The sequence below is a fragment of the Hydra vulgaris genome, chromosome 11, assembly GCF_038396675.1.
Source record: "Hydra vulgaris chromosome 11, alternate assembly HydraT2T_AEP".
Classification (NCBI taxonomy): domain Eukaryota; kingdom Metazoa; phylum Cnidaria; class Hydrozoa; order Anthoathecata; family Hydridae; genus Hydra; species Hydra vulgaris.
In genome coordinates this window covers 32,193,891-32,215,769 of record NC_088930.1, presented here as the reverse complement: position 1 = coordinate 32,215,769, position 21,879 = coordinate 32,193,891, and the positions used below count along the sequence as shown (strand labels likewise).

At 27.1% G+C, this 21,879-nt stretch overlaps 3 protein-coding genes across 4 annotated transcripts in view; 2 read left to right on the top strand and 1 right to left on the bottom strand.

The window, feature by feature from the left end:
• LOC105846609 (uncharacterized) overlaps positions 1–5,557 on the top strand; it is a 133,045-nt gene extending 127,488 nt beyond the window's left edge. The window contains exons 17-19 of the mRNA XM_065810787.1: positions 607–656; positions 3,164–3,400; positions 5,381–5,557. Of these exons, the coding sequence (XP_065666859.1) occupies positions 607–656; positions 3,164–3,400; positions 5,381–5,451 (358 nt within the window). The 3' untranslated portion in view covers positions 5,452–5,557. The remainder of the gene's footprint in view (positions 1–606; positions 657–3,163; positions 3,401–5,380) is intronic.
• Positions 5,558–14,324: 8,767 nt separating this feature from the next.
• LOC124813568 (uncharacterized) lies at positions 14,325–19,702 on the bottom strand. Of its 2 annotated transcripts, XM_065810783.1 has the most exons (7): positions 17,039–19,702; positions 16,624–16,735; positions 16,297–16,380; positions 15,678–15,913; positions 15,310–15,527; positions 14,893–15,052; positions 14,325–14,496 (listed from the first exon to the last, which is right to left on the bottom strand). In XM_065810783.1, exons 1-7 carry the CDS (start codon positions 17,268–17,270, stop codon positions 14,339–14,341), a joined length of 1,200 nt encoding a protein of 399 aa, XP_065666855.1. In that variant the 5' UTR covers positions 17,271–19,702; the 3' UTR covers positions 14,325–14,338. The 2 variants fall into 2 exon arrangements, with proteins under 2 accessions (XP_065666855.1, XP_065666856.1); XM_065810784.1 differs by lacking the exon at positions 14,893–15,052 and having other exon boundaries at positions 14,336–14,496; positions 17,039–17,337.
• A 1,529-nt stretch (positions 19,703–21,231) lies between these two features.
• LOC136087586 (uncharacterized) overlaps positions 21,232–21,879 on the top strand; it is a 144,847-nt gene continuing 144,199 nt past the window's right edge. The window contains exon 1 of the mRNA XM_065810785.1: positions 21,232–21,412. Coding sequence (XP_065666857.1) covers positions 21,353–21,412 — 60 coding nt within the window. The 5' untranslated portion in view covers positions 21,232–21,352. The remainder of the gene's footprint in view (positions 21,413–21,879) is intronic.

Below are 21,879 nucleotides of genomic sequence, written 5' to 3'. Positions count from 1 at the left end.
ATTTTTAAAACATTTTATAAGTTGTTTGATTAAGTTAGAGAATGATCAAATATTGAATAGAATGATTTAGTTTCCCCAATCACCAGATCTCTCCCCTATCAGACTTTAATAGGATGAATATAAAGTAATGCCAAAAACTAATACCTAATGATTCAAAAGTAGTCAAAAAAATTTATTAGGAAGTTGCATAAAATTGACTTCGAAAAATTGGAAAAGTTGTTAAGTAAAATGCCAAGAAAATGTAAAGCAGTTATTGCTGTTTAAGGGAATTAAATAGGCAAGTAAATTATAAACTAATCTAATGATATTAAACTATTATTTTTTTATGCAAATTTATCAAGTAGGAAGATAACATATAATTTAGGTAGATTTTGTTTTCAGTTTTTCTTCCAGTAGTAAGTAAATACTATGATATCTTATATTGAAAAGTATGGCTATTCAAATAGTTATTGATGGTAGTGTATCTATATACTTTTCACAATATAAAAAGACACCAGAAATCAAATAAAGATCTTCAAAACTTAAAAAGGTGTTTTAAAAAATAGTTTATTACATACTAATTAGTGGCGGCTAATTAGTATATAATAAATGTATTTTTTGCTTTAGTGCAAAAGTAGCATGCTACGTTTCAAATGATGAGGGTAGTTTGTGGTATGGTAAGTTTAGTTTTATTTTAGTAAATTAGAGTTATTTTGTCCAAACTAAGCTACCATATTGTATTATTATTGCAATATTACATTTCCATAGCAACTATTTCTTGACTGTGTTGATGTTTGTTGTTTTTGTTCTCTTTCTTTCTTTCTTTCTTTTTTTTTTTTGATTTGTTGAAGTTGCTACTGACTTCTCATTCTAATTTTCTAACAGGCATTATAGATATAATTTTTAAATTTAAATATGTTGAGTACACATATTTTCATAGAATGTTATTTATGTCTAAATTTTTCATTTAATCTTAAATAATGGTAATTTTGTAAAGCTTATTTTATAAAGTTATTGTATAAAAAACTGTGATTGTGCTAAAATAGTTTATAGTTATCTAAAATTTTATTGTTTACTTTTAGAAAAATTTTTTTCTTTTTTATTATTATTTTATTGTTTACAGGCAATTTTTATATTTTTTGCTTTGTAAATTTCAATAGTTTTCCTTTTCAAAACTACTAATTTTTAACTATTTATTTTTTTAATGGAATCAAAAAATAAAAACAAAAATTACATCCATTATTTAAAAAAAAAAAAAATACAAAATTTACAAAATCTTAGGCCTAATATTTTTCAACTTCATGAGTTTAATAATCTTGCTAGTGCCTACCCTGGTTTAGTCAAAGTTTTACTAGTTAGACAGATTTTCAATTTTTATTTGACTCTTTCTATCAGCTTATTATATAATCACTTGTTAAGTCTGACCTGTTTTTTTGGGTCTCTTTAACAAAAAACTTTGTTTAATTAGGACTTTTATAATGAATTGCATATAAGTGCATATAATACAACAATAAAATATTTAAAAATTTAAACTTCGAATGTTAAGAAATAAATAAATTCCTTTAAATATAAAATATATAATTTAGCAAACTAAATATTTTTGAAGATAATTTTTTTTTGTTTAAACTTCGAATTAAATGCTAAAAGAAAGCTAAAAACAAGAATTATAGCAGAAAAACACAAAATACTAAAAGTTGACAAAAAATTGACAAAAAATTGACATAGAGAATCCTCTGTATCTATATCAAAAAAGTATGGTGTCTTAAAGCAAACATTATCTGGATTGGAAAAATCTTTTGCTAAGGTGAAGATCAAAAATGTGAAATGACACATCAATGAAATGACAGTTTCTTGGAGGAAAATTAATTTGTCAACAATATTGTCTAATTACCACTCCTGTGAAATATGTCAATTAAGTATGGCTTGTTTTACAAAGCACTTCCAAAAAAATATATACATTTGAAAGGTGAGAAATATTGTGAGCAAGAATTTTCTTTTTGTTGTTGGGAAATCGAACAAACCTCGTTGTTTTAATGGAGTTAGAAGCACTCCATGTTGTTACCGTGCTCAAAAAAAGAGCTTGATGGACTTAAAACTGAAGGTGACAGCAAGTTTTTTTTAAGGAAGGTGGTAAGGTAGCATTGGTTAATGATAATTTACCTTTGGTCATCCAAATATTGATATTAAATAAAAATCACTCTACTTTTTTCCCCAAATACAACTTCTTGTTTTCATTAAATATTTGTATGGATAAAGGAGTCATGGATAGTTAATGTACAATTACCAAACTTATTTAATTAACCCAATCATAAATGCTATTATCGACAAAAACATGTCTTCAATCTCTATACTCGATGCCATAAAGTGTATGTTCATTCTAAGAAAGAAGTTTAAGAAATCACTATTATTAATCGCTTCTGCAAGACAAGATTTAAGGAAAGAGTACCAGACATAGATGATGAATACATCTTGGCATTAAAATGTTCATTTAATCCAATTAAGTTTGCGTTATGAGAATCTCTTTACAAATAACGTTATTTATTAAAACATGTAAAGGGTTGATGATGGTGTTTTAGTAATGGGAAGTGTAATGATAGATAAAGGTAGTTGGTGATAAAATGCAAGAAGAAGAAGGAAATAAACTGACTGATGAACCAGTGATACTATTGATATTTTTTCAATATCTACTCAGAGTTAAAACTGGAAAGTGTTAAACTGGAAGAGAAGGTTTAAGTGTTTCAAAGCTGTTTGAAAAAGAGTTCTTTGAGTGATTGAAATAAATATCAGTTTCGGACTTTTTTGAATATAGTATATGCTAAAATATATTCCTCATAAAACTCTATTGTTCTATATATATGTACTTAAAATTTAAACATTAAACAACATTTGATAAGTTTCAAAATCTCGATAAGTTGGCATACTGAAATTTTTAAATTAAGCTTTACTTAAATTATAGTCTCAGTAAATGTCCCAATTAAGCAAAGCTTAATTGGGACATTTACTGAGACAATAATTGAATAAGTATAATCTATTTGAGAGTCCAAGTTCATGGAATTATACTGTATTACTAATATTCTATAAAATTATTTTTTAAAATTATAGGAATATTTTATGCATGAATGTGATCCTTTAATAAAAGTTCTATTATGTAAATCCATTGCTTAAGTTAAGATACTAATTTTAGAATTAGATGTTCGTGTTGGTTCGGTTCTTGGTCACCACTTGTTAACCAATGAACTGTATGCAATCCATCGTAATCAAAAAGCATATATGGTGTTTCACAACATCCATAAGAAATGGTTAATAATAACTAAGCAACAATTTACTGACACAGCATTCAGTTTTATTGATCCATCAATGCGAAAAAATTTGGAAGGAGATTATAACCAAGTTTACACATTAGGACCAAATAATTGGTTAGGTAAAAATTTGTTAATTTTTTGTTTTGTTTTTATTACTTTTATACCGAAGTTTTTATAACATTTTATGTTAAGCTACTACCAAAGTATTTTTTTTCTCAAATCATATTGACTTTCTGATTTGAGACTGACTTTGAGATTTGGTTTATTTAATTTGCCTTAATACAAGTTTTACGGACCTTCAGAACAAAAGATTTTTAAAAATTTTTTAAACTATTCTCTAATAAGATGAAATGAGAAAAGTAGTAAGAAGTTAAATGTCAGTTAGAAAATTATTTTTATTTATAGTAAACAAACGTTTTCCTGGTAGATTATTATTAAAAATGATATCAAAAGATCAAATTAACTGTGAAAGAATTTTGAGAATTTACTTGATCATCATCTAGAACAACTTCTAAACAAGTCAAAGTCAGTCAACATTTTCTCGGGTTTGTCAAACATTACAAGAAATTTTTATCCATCAATCGCAAGTCAGGATCTGGAGGAAAAAAGGGTTTGAGAATAAAAAGTTCGTCTCGAAAGTTCGTCGTTCACAAAAGTTTCGTCTCGAAAGTTCGTCGTTTGTGCAAAAAGTCAACAATTTTTACGATACTTACTTTTATCGCAAAATAAATATCCAAACCGTACCGATAAGCAGCAAAAATGTTTCATTACGCAAGCGAGAAAACTGTACGACAAAATTCTGACAAATGGCTACCTAAATTCTTGATGATGAAACTCTAATGAAATATCAAGTTAGACAAATACCTGGTCACAGATTTTATGGTGGTATTAAGCGGAGCTGTCAGCGATAAATACAAAGCTGGATAAGTTTGGCAGGAAATGTATGATATGGGAAGCAATTTGTAGCTGTGACAAAAAGTGCAAGCCATTTGTAACCTCAAAGTCGATGAATGCCGAACTCTACAAAAAAGAGTACCTGAAAAAACGTCTTTTACCTTCTATAAAATTTCATGTGTCTGTAAGGTTTTGGCCTGATTTAGCAAGCTGTCACTATGCTTAAGCAACAACGAATTTGTACCAAAAACATGGCGTTGAAATTATACCTAAAGATCACAACTCACCAAATTATCCACAAAAACGTCCTATAGAAAAATTTTGGGCTATTTGTAAGTTAAATAAGACACAAGTTAAAGTCAATACAAAGTCCCGGCTGCTTAAAATGTGGAGAAAACTTTATCGGAAACTTAGTCAACTTCGAGACAAAGTTTCCGATAGCCCTGTGCAAAACTAGATCAAATAATTTAAAATATGTCAAATATAGATTAATGAGTACTCTATATGTAAAAATAACTTTAGTATATATATATATATATATATATATATATATATATATATATATATATATATATATATATATATATATATATAATTTTCAAATGAAAAGAATCTTATTAAATATAAAAAAGTTTTCCAAAGTGAGCCAAATGTTGGCTTGATAGTGCTTATTATAGAGAAGGTAGAACTTGGTAGAAAATTAATATATGTATAATGTTGATGTATATCATTTTGTTACCCCCACCTGAGTATGTCACAGTGTAATTGAAGTGTGGTAGCAGTGTAATGTTGTATATACTTGAATTCCCCGCTAGAAAAGTGCGACTTCTCTATACTATGTTAATGTTTTAAATTTCATCTGGTGGATTTTTATTGATTTGATTTGTTTCTGCAAACGAACAATAGATATCTATCTGCTGTCGTAAATTCTGGGAATGTAGTGGCACGTTTTTGGAGAGTTTGTATTTGGAAAATTAATGAATTTCTTTTTCGTATAAACCTATTGAATTCTTTTTTAAATTTATTTGAAACTGGGTTTTGGAACTTATTCCTATTTGTCATGTTTAAAAACAAAGTTAGAATCCCTTCGAATGTTCGAAACGACTATAGTCTGTATTTTATTAAGTAAACTATTTTTAAATAAAAGTTTAATATTCCTAAAGTAACTTTAAAATCTAATATCTTTTATATATATAATTTATCAGGAAACGCACAAGGTTTATTTTTTCTTCACAAAAATGGTACCTGGATACTGCGAATACGGTGGCGTTTTTGAAGATTAGTTTTTATACCGACAAAAGTTTATACATATATCGGATCGAATATTTGAGAAACAGGAGTCGTATTTTGTAATTTTGATATGAGTTATTTTAACTTTTAAATCTCTCTTGTTAGAATATATATATATATATATATATATATATATATATATATATATATATATATATATATATATATATATATATATATATATATACATACATACATATATGTTTATGTAAATAAAAAATGTTTTATAATTTTTTTGTTTCTTTTAAATTTATGTATTTTAATTTTTTTGTTTCTTTTAAATGTACATTTAAAGGAAGAAAAGTGTTTATAGATTTATATTAACAGAAAAGTATTTATATGTATATCAATACTGTGACGACAGAAATGTTTTTAAAAAAATTAGCTCAAGTATTTAAAATTTTGGTAAAGATTTTTTTTTTAAAAGTTTGTAAAGTTGAAAACCTAAATTGATGATAATTAAACAGAGCTTTACTATAAATGTTATAAAAATAAGTCTAAATACCTTTATAATAGCTTTTTGTTATGGAAAATGTATATTTATTTATTGTGCTGCTGTTCTAATCATCATAATGTTCTAGTCATCATAATGCTATAAGTATCAACGCCACCTCTGCGCAAGTTTTATAACATTAGTAAGGACTCTTCCTTTCAAATGCTCTGTGATAAAACCATAATAAGGACTTCTTAGGGCACCTTAAATAAAAAAAAAATTTGAAATTTTTTTTTTTCTTTCTGCCAAAAAAATAGATGATTTATTGATGTTCTAAATAATTGATAAAAAGTAGTGACGATTCTTTAATTTTTTAAAACGCAAAAGGTGTATATAATGAAAACTTATTAGCATTAGTAAGTAAATTAGCGAAATATGGAATTACCTAATATAGAAAAAGGTAACCCCAACTGAAGTTGAATTTTTTAGGGCATCGGATTTCGAAAGAGGGAGTGAAACCACTGACCATAACGGTTGATTCCATAAAAAGTGTTCCAAGACCAACAAATATTACCGTTTTGCGTGGTTTTCTAGTTATGTTTCAACAATTGTCAAAATAATCCATTGCTCACTAAATCTTTACAATGAGTTTTTAGTTAAAACTCAATACAATGAGTTTTTAGTTAAAACTCATTGTAAAGATTTATTTAAAAAATTTTGCTCTTCTTCCAAAAGCTTGAAAAAATGAGTTAACAGAATATATTTTTTATATCAAATTTGAATTGATTGATAGGTTTTGAGTTTCATTTAATAATCTATTAACGCGCAAATATTATGACCATATAAAGTTTCCGCCCTAACCAAAATGTTAGGGTTATAAATTTCATTAATTTTAGCGTACTACGATATGAAAAAAATTTAAAGTTAATTTAATAGACGTTTAATTATTTACTAGAATTATATTGGTGTATACAAACCATACAATTATGTATTTTCAACAACTGAAAAAAGTTTTCTTGCAATGTAAGGGTCAAAGCGTTTGTCAAAATAATTGTTTGGTTTACCAAATTTTAAATTAGAAAAAGATCACAAACCTTTAAGGGGCAACTACCCTCAAATTTTTTCAAAAAATGGATTTTTTTTTTTCTAATAATTGTTGACCAAAATTTTATGTAGATTTTGAATCTGCAACAAAATTATAGATTTCTTTATAAGTTTTTATTTAATTTATGTTTTTTTAAAACCCAAGTGGAAAATATTTGCATAGCAACGCGTTGCTATGGGTGAATATGTTGTTGGCGAACTTATCCATGAGTACTGTTTTAAATATATGTTTTGATTTATATCTTCTTTGCTAAATAATATTCTGTTCCTTATTATATTCAAACAAAGGCCATTTACATTAGCAATTTTATCTAGTCATCAAAGCTAATTTATCCGACAGCAGAAGCAAAAAAATATGATAATAACCTTTGGATGATTTGGATGTTATTAGAAACACAAAAATGAATGATAGAGAAAGCAGAGAACAAATTATCACAAAAAAAGGAGAGTATTTAATGTGCAGAAAAATAAAAATACATGTAATGTAAGTGGATGTGAGTTAAATGACAGTAATATTTTAGGCGCATCTGCTGAGAAAGTTAAATTCATTACAAATGTACCAAGTTAAAACATTAAAACAATTAGTGGTTAAATAATTATAGACACTGAAATTTTATCTAAAGTACTTTCATTGTTAATGTGTCCTCAATTTGAAAACGGTGCACTACCTAGGTGATAACCGTGAAAAAAAGAAAGGTCTAGCATCGTTGCTATATTTGAAGTGTACTACACTATCTTGTGATTATAAAAATGAATTTTACACACCAGATAATTGTGATAAAGGGTTTGATATTAATAACAGGACAATATATCCAATGAGAGTATTAGGATATGGTTATACTGGAATTGAAAAATTTATTCAGCTCATGAATATGCCTAAACCCATGACACCCTATATAAAAACTATACAAAAATAAAAAACGTGAAAAGTGTTGCAAACGAGACAATGTCAGATGTTGCAACTGAAATAATTCTGACTGAAATAAAGATTCTGAATTAGTAAAGTGTCTGTATGGCAAAATCCAGATATACGTAATGAGAGTTTTAATAATTTAATATGGAAAAGATTACCAAAAAGAAACTATGTTGGTTTAGCCAGTTTAGAGTTCGGAGTGTATGATGCTGTTGCAAATTATAACATTGGTATGAAGTCTGTTATTTTAATTTATGAAAAACTAAATATGAAACCAGGACATTTTACATTAGCTGGTTGCAGACTCATAAACAAAAAATGAATAAATCTATCGTCATTTAAATCAAGTGAAAGTTTTAAGATTAAATGATAGTTGTTACGACATCAACAATTGTCAAATGATCACCAAAAGTCAGTAGAAAAGTCCAAGGAATATTATGAATCTGGTAGTTTTTAAAATACTCTTTAAAAATGTAATTTTTTTAAAGATATATTTATGAAATTTTTAAAGATATATTTTTTGTTTTGCATTTTCTGAGAATTTGCTTTTTAAACACGCCGATAAAAAAAATCTTGAAAAGTATATATGCTATCATGATGAATTTTTCAGGGATTGTTCATTTTGCCAATATTTATGATATGATCAAAGAAGAATTTCTAATATGACTTAAGATTTTGAGTTATTAAGTTTTTTTCTTTGCATTTAGACCTTTTTTCAACAAACCCAATTTGTCTGTAGCCTTTTACAGAAAAAAAAATATTTATTCAAAAATCTGCTTCGTTCATATCACAAATTTAGATATTCAGAACAGTTCTGCAAAAGTTCATTGAGACTCCTTTACTCACAAGTCTTTATTTATTTTACGACGTAAACACAGTTTTTGTGGAATTTACAACTAATTTTTTTGGTTACCATAGCAACAAGCTACCATTTTATGTATTTTTTTGTATTTTTAATGTCAGTATAATATTTCCTATGTGTCTAAAGAGAAAGTTACTTTATATCTGCAGTTCTGAAATTTGAGGGTAGTTGCCCCTTAATTCCTATAATAAATTACCGTTCAATTTTTGATATGTACTTAAGAATTAAACGTTTAAGAAAGAAGTTAAGTTGTTAAAATTTTCAACCTTTTTTAAAAATGTGCCAATCATCAAAGTTTTGTTGTTGTTTTTGTTGTTGTTCTTTTATAGCCTTTTAAACAACAATTCGTTATAAAATAAAAAGTTTATAAGATAAACGTTAAAAATTAAGTAATAATATTAAAATTACAAAATTAGATCGTTAATAAAGAAGTAAAAGAATGAAAACCTCGTAGAAGATCGCAAGGTTTTGCCGTCAAGAACTGCTTACATAACCTAATTTCATTTCTTGTGGTAAATAGTAGTGATGTGTTGGGGACTCAAGGACCCGGTAATTAGGCTGTTTTCCCGGGTACCTGGAGTCGGCTATTTTGTTGCAGTACCCGGCACCGGTTATCTTAATAGAAATTTTTAATAAACATTAACCTTAAGTGCTGTAACTATTTTTGTAAGTGGTTTTAACTTTAAATTGTGTCAAAATATTATTAACAGGATTACTTTTAGTTTAAACTTTAACCAATAAACTTCTATATATAAGTGCAAGAGTGTTTTTGGAGTCAATAACCACAATGCCTTTTTTACTCAATATAGATGTGTCTCTTAAAATATTTTTTTAAATATATTTTTGCAAAATAATCAGAATATATTGCAAAACTGAAACTGATTTATACGGATATTTGAATATTCAGAAGCTATATTGCTTATTTATATTGTGTGAGAGCATATTTTTACAAGATAATTTTTCGAAGTTAATAGAGTTAATTTTAATTTTAAAGCTCTTCATATTTTTGGCATTAACGATGTCAGACGGCTAGTTATTCCAAATATTACCAACCTTGAGGGAAAAAGAATATTTACGGAAAAATACGCAAATTAAAGTTTACACTTTAGTTTGCGTAATTTGAATTTGTGAACTCGAATGTAAATATAGTTGTTTATTAAAAAGAAACTTATATATTTAGGCAAACTTAGTGCAAACTAATCGGCGTTGTTTTGTGAAAACAATTCAGCGCTAGTAATTTCACAAGCTTCTATTCCAACTTTAAAATAATTACAACTCTCGTATTGGTAAAATATACAAATATAATTGAACACAAAGCAAAAATAAAAAAGAAACAAACAAACAAAAAAGATATTCGAAACTATATATAAATGTTTTTAATAATTTTTTTATTTTAAATGTTTTTAATTATTTTAAGAATTCTTAATTAGGGATTATAATAAAAAGAATTTAAACTTCTATAGCAAGACCTTTAGATTTTCATAAAAGGAAAATAAAAAATAAGTTTTTTAGTGAACTAAGTTTTAAACCTTTGCAAATAAAATGAAAATATACTATACAATATTTTAAAGGCCAACAAATAAATATAGCTCTAGAAGAAGTCCTTCATGTTTTGATAAATTAAAATTATTTCTTTTAGTTTTGATTTAAAAATATTTATGTTTGCAAGCGTTTTGATGTCATTTCTAATTACTTTACTCCATAGTTGTGGGCCTCTAGCTGTGATAGAAAACTTAGTGGCTTCAAAGTGATTTTTAGCTTGAACATAATTGTTGTTTGCATGTCTAGTAAGGTATTTGTGCTGTATTTTTTTAAAAAGCATTTTAAAATATTTGGCATCGTATCGTTATTGATTTTATACATAAAAATTAAATGATGATATATATTTATTTGGTAAACATTTAAGATTTTTAGATTAATAAATAATGTTAATAAATAAAAACTCTATTTAAAACAGTCAACGAAGAACTGTTAAAATTAACTGAATGGTTTAATACAAATAAATTGTCATTAAACTTAACCAAAACTAAGTAAATTTTTTTTCATCGCTTTTATCAAAGAGACGAAATTCCTCTAAATCTCCCAAATATTAGCATTGGGAATCAATTTATAAAAAGAGAACACTCAATGAAGTTTCTAGGTGTTCTTCTTGACGAAAATATCACATGGATAAACCACTTAAAATTAATCGAAAATAAAATTTCTAAAAATATTGGCATACTTTATAAGGTAAAACCTTATCTAAATCAAACTTGCTTAAAATATATCTACTTCTCTTTTATTCATTGTTATCTCAATTATGCTAATATTGCTTGGTGCAGCACCAATAAAAAAAAACTAAAGAAACTATTTAACTAACAATAACATGCCATAAGAATAATATCCAACGCAGACCGTCTCTCTCATTCACAACTTTTTAAAATAGATCCGATGTTCCGGCTCGGGTCTATTTTAAAAAGTTGGAATAAACATTTGCATTTTTTTTGGAAAATGCCTTTGCATTGGTAAAAAGTTCACTAAAATGTACTACATACTTCTTATGACAATGAAGAGGTTGAAATTTGCTTTTGTTGATACTAGCACATATAATATTTGAATAGTTGATATGGCTATAAATAAACGAGAATTATAATTGATTTTTTGAGTTTTTTTTATTCAAAAAGCTTCTTACATAAAATAAAATTCCTATTTTGAAGTTTTGTTACATAAATTTTCAATGAGATTTTATCATGAAAAATTATCATCAATATAAACACCTAAAAATTTACACTGTTTATTTCGACGTTATCAACAAAAAGGAAGGTATTTTATTTGGAATTATATTTTTTTTAAAGTTGAATGAAAGAAAGTCCAATTAGTTTTTTTAATTTTAAGTGATAATTTGTATGATTTTCAGTTATTCATATTGTTTGTGTTTTTTAAAAAGAACTTTGTGGTCTATAGCAGCAAAGGCTTTAGATAAGTTAATGAAGATGCGTACGGAGTCGTCCATAATATTACATATTACATGACGCAATTTTCAACCATTTTTGACGACTCCCTCCCCCTAGTCACAACATTTAATTTTTTAGTTTTTTAAACTTTTAACAAATCCCGTACGAGTCATCAGAAAACCAATAAACCCTCCTCCATCCCCTTATTCCCTAGCGCGTGATTTAATTTATGGGCAGCCCCAAAGTTATACTCATATTTTTTGAACAATTCAGATTCAAATACCTCGAATGATATTTTAAAAGAATCAAGATTAGTTATTGCAATAGACGAAATATCGACGAATATTGTTTTGTTTTATATTTGGAATATTTTGTGCTAAGTTAGGTCTGATTGAGACAAAAAATTAGTTTAGTTCAATTGCTATTTCACGAGATACATGTTTTCTTCATTAATTTTTTTCCTTCATTAAGGGGCATGATTTTAGTTTTATCAATAATTTCTCTAAGACTTTGCCATATGCGTTTGAATGAATTTTGTTTTACATAAGCAAAATTAAAAACAAAATGTTATATCTTTTTTCCTGTATTTATCATTTAAAACATATGATAGGGTAAATTGGCATTTTCCAGCAAGAACGTGAAGCTTTGTCAAATTTTTGTAACGATTTTTTGGATCACTCAGTCAAGAGACAAAAACATTTTCCTTCTTTGATTCTTTTCATATGACAAAGCAGCATCATTTATATATGTCAATGATCCATGATTATGACCCAAATATCACAAATTTTTTTGTCATAAACAACTCTTTTATTAATTAAATGATCCCTGTTCTCAATTAAAAATAGTTTTAAAAACTTCTAGTTTGATATCACTTTTTTTATGTTCAATCCTTTTGTTTAGAGGTAGATCTATGTATCATTTTATTTCCGAAGGACTGAATTCCACAATCCAAGTACAAAAGTGATTTCAATGCAACCAACAGTATCCCAGCATTTGATCTATTACATCTATTTCCACTTCACAATTTAACTGCTTTACAGCATTTAAGTTTTTTGAATACTTTTTACAACACTTACTGCATCTCCTCTCTTGCACTCCATTGTGACACTTTGACCAGTGATCAAGGAGGAGAAAATTATAATAACTGTACCATAGTTTTTTCCCCTTTTTGTGTCAATGAAATCAACAAAGGATTACGCAACATACACTTGGTTTTCATTTATTCTAACGTTATGTAAAACTTTGCTGGTTTGATCTTTTAAGAAGTCAAAGGGGTGCTGCCCAACATCGTTGAAAAATACTTATCTTCTAATACCTGTTCAATGACCTTTTTTTGACTTTTTACCTTCTCAGTAAAATCTTCTGAGTGACCTCTTAAAAATAAATTTTATTTGGCTAAGAACCTAATGACATCAAACAAACTTGACATTATCTCACATCGCTTACTGACTTCACCTTCAACTTGTTTTTGTTCTTTTAATATTAATTAAGAAAATATTATTCATACAATATTTTACGCTATTCGCAAATTACTTGTGGTAACTTCCACATTTTGTTCGACGAATAAAAAGAACCAGATAGTAGGCGATAATTAATAAATAACTTATTTAACTATAAAACATAAATTATTTGTTTAACGGTTTACGATTTTGTATAAATAGAGCAAATATTTTATAAATAATATGTTTGTTTATTTGTTTATGTTTGCTTAAATTGACTTAAAAGAAAGTCAATTAACTTCATGTTAACGGTTAAAAAAGATCTTTAAATAAAGTCTTAATACGCAATCGGTATTATTTTTTTATCGTCATTGGATTAAATTGATTCTCAAAGTTGAATTCTAAACTCCAACTCCATTTTGTGAAAACTTTTATATGGTTCGGATTAGATTCATGACAAAATATTTTAAGATTAGGTTTTCACCGCATAATTAGTTCATTCTCAGAATCAAAGTTTGAAAGACTTTCTACAGCTAAAGAGTTACTAGTTTTCTTTAAGGGAGAGTGCATCATCCATGACCTCAACATTTTTTTCAAAAGTCACTCGATAATTTTGAGTTTGAAAAAGCCAATTAAGCTTTCTATTTTTTCATTTAATTAATTTACCTTTAAAAATTACTCCATCAAAACGAAAACCTAGGTGTTGAACTAAAGACGCATCTTGACACACAAGTATGCAAAATATCATTATTTTACTTGGTCAAAGACATACAAAACATCACCAAAGTTAACTGCAGGATACGAAACATTTTTTTCATCAAGCTCCTTATCACTAGCCCAGCCAGCCAAAAAACACGGGGCCCACACGGGGCCCGCATTGTTTAAAGTATGGGACCCGTACGGGAATCCCAGTCGGGACCCACAAGGTTTTGTCCAGGGGGCCCACACGGGAACCGCATGGGAACGTTTTTGGAAGGGTCCCGCACGGGAACCGCATGGGTACGTTTTTAGGAGGGTTGATCGCGGGATATGGTAATAAAACTGTTTTTAAGCTTAATTGTCTATACTGATCAGATTACGACTTGTCTGACCACACGCACGAGTATCACCGTACGGCAATCCTCAAATCTCCTAGAACGATAGTAAGTCTATATATTTTATTTAATAGTCGAATATTTTTTAAGTTTAACTATATTTCTGATAACAACAGATCAGCATTATCTGATAAAGATTTTTTTTTCCGGCTGTCTTGGCCTCGATCTCGGGCGTTGGAAAACCATTTGCGCAACTCGACCTCTATCTCCTTTTGGGTTGCATTAGCTGTCAATGCATTTCTTTTAACTGCACCTAAACACAAATGATAATAATAATAAATGTTAGTAAATATAACTAAAAGGTTTTAAATCCTTTTTAAAAAAATTTACTAACATTTAAACCAATAGGTTTAAAGTAAAAAATAGTAATTTATTGCAATGCCATAAATTAAATAGCCTATGACTAAATGTCTAATTGTAAACATGTAATTGTAATGTCAACATATCAGGATTTAAGCGTGTCAATGAATATGTATATATATATATATATATATATATATATATATATATATATATATATATATATATATATATATACATAACATTAATTATAAGCAAATATATTATTTTTATGCTTACATATTAATTTAAATATATTCAAATATATTTAAAATAATATAGGATTTATTATGTGAAAAGCAAAACTTACCGCAGACTACTTCAAATATTTCCAGTTTTGAAAAACATACTTTTCCAGACTGTCCAGAGAGATTGCACAATCTTCCAAGATTATTAGACAGAACAAATTTCATCATTCTTTTGATGGCATCATCCAATGAGCTTCCACCAATATTAGACACAATACAAGTCTTAAAAAAGTAACAAATTTGATTTTTTTAGTAAAAAAAATAAATAATAAATGGAATTAAATTAGGAGATAATTGAATTATTAGTTTTATGACCGATTGCATTGCTAGTCTAACATTGTACAAATTTTTTTTGGTCAAGATATAATAAAGGGAAGGAGGTCTTAAAAAAAGAGGCAAGGCAGGTCTCGTAAGGATTGGGGGCAAACATAGATTAAAATAAACCAATAAATCAAAAAAAAAAAATCTTTATTTATCACCAATGTTCTCTTGATTGATCGATCTTTTAACTGCTCCTCCAAATCATCCATATCTTTGAGACTGGAAATTGGAAGGTGAATGCCTATATGCATTTCATTATCTTTTTCCACCTGTGGTGTATTTATTTGTCGCATAATGGATTGCAACATTACAGAATGAGTCTTTTGATTTTCTTTTATCTCTTCAAGGGTTGTTATCAACCTCTCCAAAAGAACAGCTAAATCATATATATTTTTTTTAATTATCAAATGTAAATAAAATGTTAATTAAAAATTATTATACAGTCATAGGTTTGATAAACTAATTTTAATGAACTTATAAAAAATTATTAATTAAAGAAATGTGCAACTTTTAAAAACAAGCTTACATGAGTTGATCGAACTTAATACATGAGCTGGTGTTTCTACAATAGTTTTTGATTGACTGGACAACACATCAGGTTGTAGTACACTAGGCTGGCCATCAGATGGATTGGATTGTGCATAATTTAGGTATTTTGATGCATTTTCCTTAATTTTAACCTGAGACTTATGTGAGCTTGATTGCATTGCCCTCAAGTGTTCAGGTGGTGTTGGTTTTGTAAAACCACAGGTGTTAGTATTTCTGAAATAACAATTAGAAAACAAACTAAGTGTAAATGTTATAGGCTATATTAAACTTTTAAACTATTACTCGCAGGTCTATCCACACTCAAAATTAAACCATTTTATATTTCCTTAATTCAAATATAAATTTTAACAGCCTATGGGTATTAAATTTCCCAATAAACTTTACCAATCGCCTATTAAATCCACCTCACTACTAGTTTTTCAAATTTAATGACACCCCTAACTATTCCACATACCCTATCTATTAAAGACAATATTCACATCTCTCTTCTATAAAAATCTGAAAATATAAATAAAAATAAGAAAATCATAATACTAGTTTATTTATAATTCTTTTCATAATATTATATACATTATAAAAATAGAACTTTATCTTACTCTTTTATTAGGCTTTCTTGAAAAAAGTCTTCAACTTTATCATTATCCACTTCACTTTCATAGATGAAAGAATGTTTTCTTTTTCTATAAAACAATTATTATTTTAAATTATAATTATAAAATAAATAAAAATAAATTAATTAATTAATTGGTTTCATTATTAAAACAACCAATATACAAAAATAAAAAATAAAAGTCTGAAAATAATCTGTAAATCTGAAAACCACCAAGTATATTTCTAAAAGTTAAAAATAAATTTGAAATAAGCATATGCTAAATTTTTTTTGTAACTCTGAACAAAAGTAAATCTTGCTTGAAATCACAAACCTAATTTTCCGTGTTTCCATATCTCTACAATCACCAGAATCATCTGTATCATAATCAACATTGGATGTCTCTTCAGCCAGCTTTGTTTTTTCTTTTGCACTTTTAAGAGTGTCTAGAAAAATTACTTATATTTTGTGTACATTGATTTGAATATTCAGAAAAATAATATAAACAACATTAGTTAAATATTATGCTCTAAACAATTTTAGTTTTAACTTCCTGCAAGTCTATGTATATTTTTGGCTGTTGAAAATTTGCACAGACAATATATTTTGGAAATAGGAGAAAGAAGAGATATTTTTTCTACCACTACCAAAGCATTTTGTATATGACTAATTGATAGTCCCTAAAGGACCTTTAAATTTTCTATTAAAAGACAAACACTAAGAATCTCAAAAAATTTAACAATACTTACTTGCAGTTCCCAGAATTCGTACTTTGTATAAAAGCCAGTGTTCTTCTGGATTGCTGCATGTTTTTTTGGCATTCAACACTTTGTTCGCTGATTTTGCTGGTGGATAGTAAAAATTTAAAACAGTTTTATTTTTGATTAAATTATTAACATCCCAGTTGAGTCTATCAACCATCCACTTGATTGGCAGAAAATCAATCTCTTGAGTCTCAATATATTCGAGAATAGCATACATTTTTTAAAATTTATTATTGTAAAAAGTACTGCAGAAATTAAATAAACAATAATAAGTCATGTAATCATAAAGCTTATGACTTACTCTTTCTTTAATTTTTTAAAATCAAATGAAAATAATCCAAAATAATTTTTGTCATAATAGATATTTTTGTATATTTATTTATTTATGGAATAACAAATCGTATATTAAACATTCACACTGTAAACTATATTAATATGAAAAAAACTTGAAAACAATTTCATTAAAAATTATGAAAAATGCATTTGAGGTAAAGCAACAAATCCTTGTTTAAAAGGGAGTAGAATATACTTGGTCATGAGACTAGCAATAGGAAAGGTTCGTCTTATGCCAGTAAGTTTGGTAACAAAGTATATTGCAAGCGAAATGGAACTAACTGGATCTGAAAAAAATAGTTCCATATCTTCAAACTCTTCAAACACAACTAAAGCTTCATTAGGCTCAGCAAAGGTGGAATTATGCAAAATATTTTTTACAATTCCTAACTTATTTTCAACCTTGAAACAATTATCTCCAATTGATGTGGAAACAAAATAATCAGGTCCATGGTAATGTTTGAATTGGATATAAGATTGGTATTCAACAGGCATAGGACCATCTAAATGAATTTTCTTCAAGATTGGTTCTTTTTTATTGGAAGTGTCTTGATTGATGTTGCAGTGCCCTTCAATAATTCGGCGTACCACTTGACCAGTTGGATTTTGAGGCTTGCGAACTAATTTTTTCAATCTTCCTAGGTAACTTTCAAATCTAAACGCTGACACGTTATCAAGAACACCATAGCGTTTAGCATCACTTGGTAAATGTATTAAAGAATGGATATTATATACAAGTTGATTTTCACCATATAACTTTGAAAATGTGACCACAAAGTATTTTAATAGTTGTTCGGCATAGTCAAGATTTTTTGACAACAAATTTGGGCTGAGCAATATTCTTATGGCAACAGACAAATCAAGGAAATTTGAATAAACTGTGTCTTTTAGGACATTTTTTAAGACAACAGGCCCAGTGTACAATAAAAATTGTCTTAATTCAGTCGCTTTCCATTTTTTATATTCTAAAAGAGATCGTGGCTTTCGTGAAAACTCTCTTGGGATGTGTTTACAAATAACAGCTAAGTTGTCAGATATCATGGATAATTGTAACTGAGATAGCTTACAATCCCCACGCGGTCCATGAATCCATTGAAACAGAATCCTACGCATAGCACCTAAACACACAAGGTGCATATAATCTAATGGAAATTCTGTAACCATACCACAACCCAACTCCTCCAATGGTGAAGTACCTACATGATGCTCAAAATATTGACGCTCAGTAAAGATTAAGTCTGTAATTAGTGGTTCTGCTATATTGGGTAGTGTAATTTTGTTACACCATTTGCCACGCTGCATACATCTCTCACATGAATTATAACCAGAGTGAGGTTTAATACATTTAATGAAAGCCCTTGCTGGTGCATCGCATATTATAGCATCAATTTTCACTATATAAGTTTTATTATTAAATAAAAAGCCATGTTGTTTTAAGCTCTTTATTTCTGAAACAAAGTCATTTAGATATTCATCAAGAGAAGTAGGTTTTTTTGCACTACTATATATAGCAATAGGAAAAGTTCCACCTAATGGGCACTCTTTCAGTGAACCAAGAATTGGCCAAAAAGAAATAGAATTGCTGTTAAAAAGTGGTATACCATCAATGTTAATATTAATATGTAAATGTTCAACTTGAGAATTGGGAAGATTGAATTTAAAAATATTTTGTATCCAATACTGCACCCCAAAATAATAATATTCTCCACCTGCAACATGCTTGATATCAATATTCCGACGAGTATTTAAAAGAGTTCTTGAATCAGTAGGAAGCTCAGAGTGTAACGGACTCAATATACGTAATAAACCTCCTAAAGCTGAATGAGATACACGATAGGTTATTGCCCAATCCTGCAACATATTTCCTAATGTACAGTCATCATTTTTATTATTATCATCAATATCGTCACTTAAGGTGCTGCTAACTTCATCAGCTTCCAAATCACATCTACTATAATCAAAATCAACACTTGATTTATTTTCAATACTATCAGAGAGCATTTCTGAATACTTGGTTTGTGATCTATCAAAAGTAGTTAAACATTCATTTCGATTTTTGTGTCCATTTACATTCTGATCAAAACCTTTTTTTAAATTACTAAAGCTTATGTCATCCAATGTCCTTGAAGTAATAGCAGGATTGTCTAGCATGGAAATACTTTCATATTTATCTTTTTGAAATAACTCTGTCAGTATATTTGAGACTCTTGAATTAATTCTTCTTCTTTTTGTTCTATCGGAACACATCTTGAAATTAACGTTAAATGTTGCCATTATAATTTTTAATTGTGTTTGATGTTTTCTGATAACAGCTATTTCTTGAATAATAAATATGTAAAGACAAATAAAAAATTATGGTTAGCTAAGATGTGCAAGGGTTATAAATGCTTCAGCTAACCATTATTTTCATCATCATCATAATTATCATCAAGTAATCTGTTGCATGATTCATCAGATATATCTAATGAAACAATTAACAGATTACCTGATGAAACACGAATTTTTGCGCAATATATAAAATAATATAATTAACATATACAATGATATATATATATATATATATATATATATATATATATATATATATATATATATATATATATATATATATATATATATATATCATTGTGTGTATATATATATATATATATATATATATATATATATATATATATATATATATATATATATATATATATATATATATATATCATTGTATATATATATATATATATATATATATATATATATATATATATATATATATATATATATATATATATATATATATATATCGATATGTATATATACATATATATATATATATATATATATATATATATATATATATATATATATATATATATATATATATATATATATATATATATATATATATATATACAATGATCATTATAACAAGTACATGGGTTATACAAAATAGTTTAAACTATTTTGTATAATGAAATATTTCATTATACGAAATAGCATAAATAAAATTTAAATGTTTTTAAAATTGTATGAACATTTCATACAAAACATATAAACGTTTATATAAACGTTTCATATAAATAAATACTATGTATAAATAAACACTATGTATATAAAATAGATAAATCTATAAATTAAAACCCCAAAATGTTCAAGTCGCTAATATAAGTAAATTAAATTAAATAATGTTAGCGATGGAATTCATGCTCACGATGGTTCGGGATATCTACACGGGACCCACACTGAAACCGACGCTAAAACCTCGCTGAACCCAGGCTGGGTAACCCAGACTAGCCCAGACAAAAACGGCGCGGGACCCAAGTGTCATGGTTTGCTGGGAGTTGAGCTTGAAAAAGACCTTGATTTTGATAACGGGTTTAGTTTTAAAATTGCTTTAGCCTTAAACTAGCACTAGTAATAGTGAATTATATATGATAGTAATTTTTCTAATAAGTATTACTATTCAACAAGTACTTTCAATCACAAGATGTTATTGATTTGCTCCGAATTTGCTGTCTCGCGTTCACTAAGCTTTTAATGAACCTGTATAAAGGTTGTTTATTAAAGAAAAACTAAGAAAGTCTAAGAAAAGAAAATTGAATCTAAACTAAGAAAAGAAAATTGAACTTTCCAAATGCTATGTTTGCGTTTATTATTTTTTTCCTCATATTTTTAAGAGATTTGTATGATTGTTTAAGAGATTGTATAGCTTTGAGAAACTTTTTCGATCAATGGAAAAAATACGTGACACTCGAATAATTTTTTTTCATCAATACAAAAAAAAAAATTAAAATTGAAAGCTAAAATATTAATACGTGTAACTAATAAAAGACTTCCGATATGCATTGAAAATTACACGATATAATACATGGTATGCATTGAAAATTCATTTAAAAAATACTTGAATCTTTTAGTTTTTTCTTAAAAACTAAAGGAAATTAAAAATTAAAAAGCGAAAAAAAAAAAAGCAATTGAATGTCGTTGAAAGTTTTTTTTATTATCAAGTTATATGTAGATATATTCAGTATGAAGCAGGTAACTATATTTATTTGTTTGTTATTTTTTTACTAGAAGTTTTTAAACGCCGTAAATTTTAAAACTTATTTTTATGAGTTGATCAAAATTAATATAATAACTCAGAGGAGAGATTAGAAAAAATAAACAGGTGGGGATATTATTAAAGGATTAATCACTTTTTTATTGACTAAATAATAACAAAACTTGGTAAATTAATGTTTTATTATCTTATATTTGTTTTGTTTTTTTATTATTTAATCTTATTTATTAGTTTAGAAGGACTTTGTGTTAAATTGTTCATGATTTTTCAAAAATTTGAAAATAAAATCTGAACCATACCTCAAATAACGTAAGGGATATATCACGCTCCATTTTAAAATAGACGCTAGAAACAGTAATAATATAAATAAACAATTAATGCAATAATTAAATGTGCTTTAAACTAAAAAAAAATAACCCTAAATAAGCACAAAATAGCATTTGCG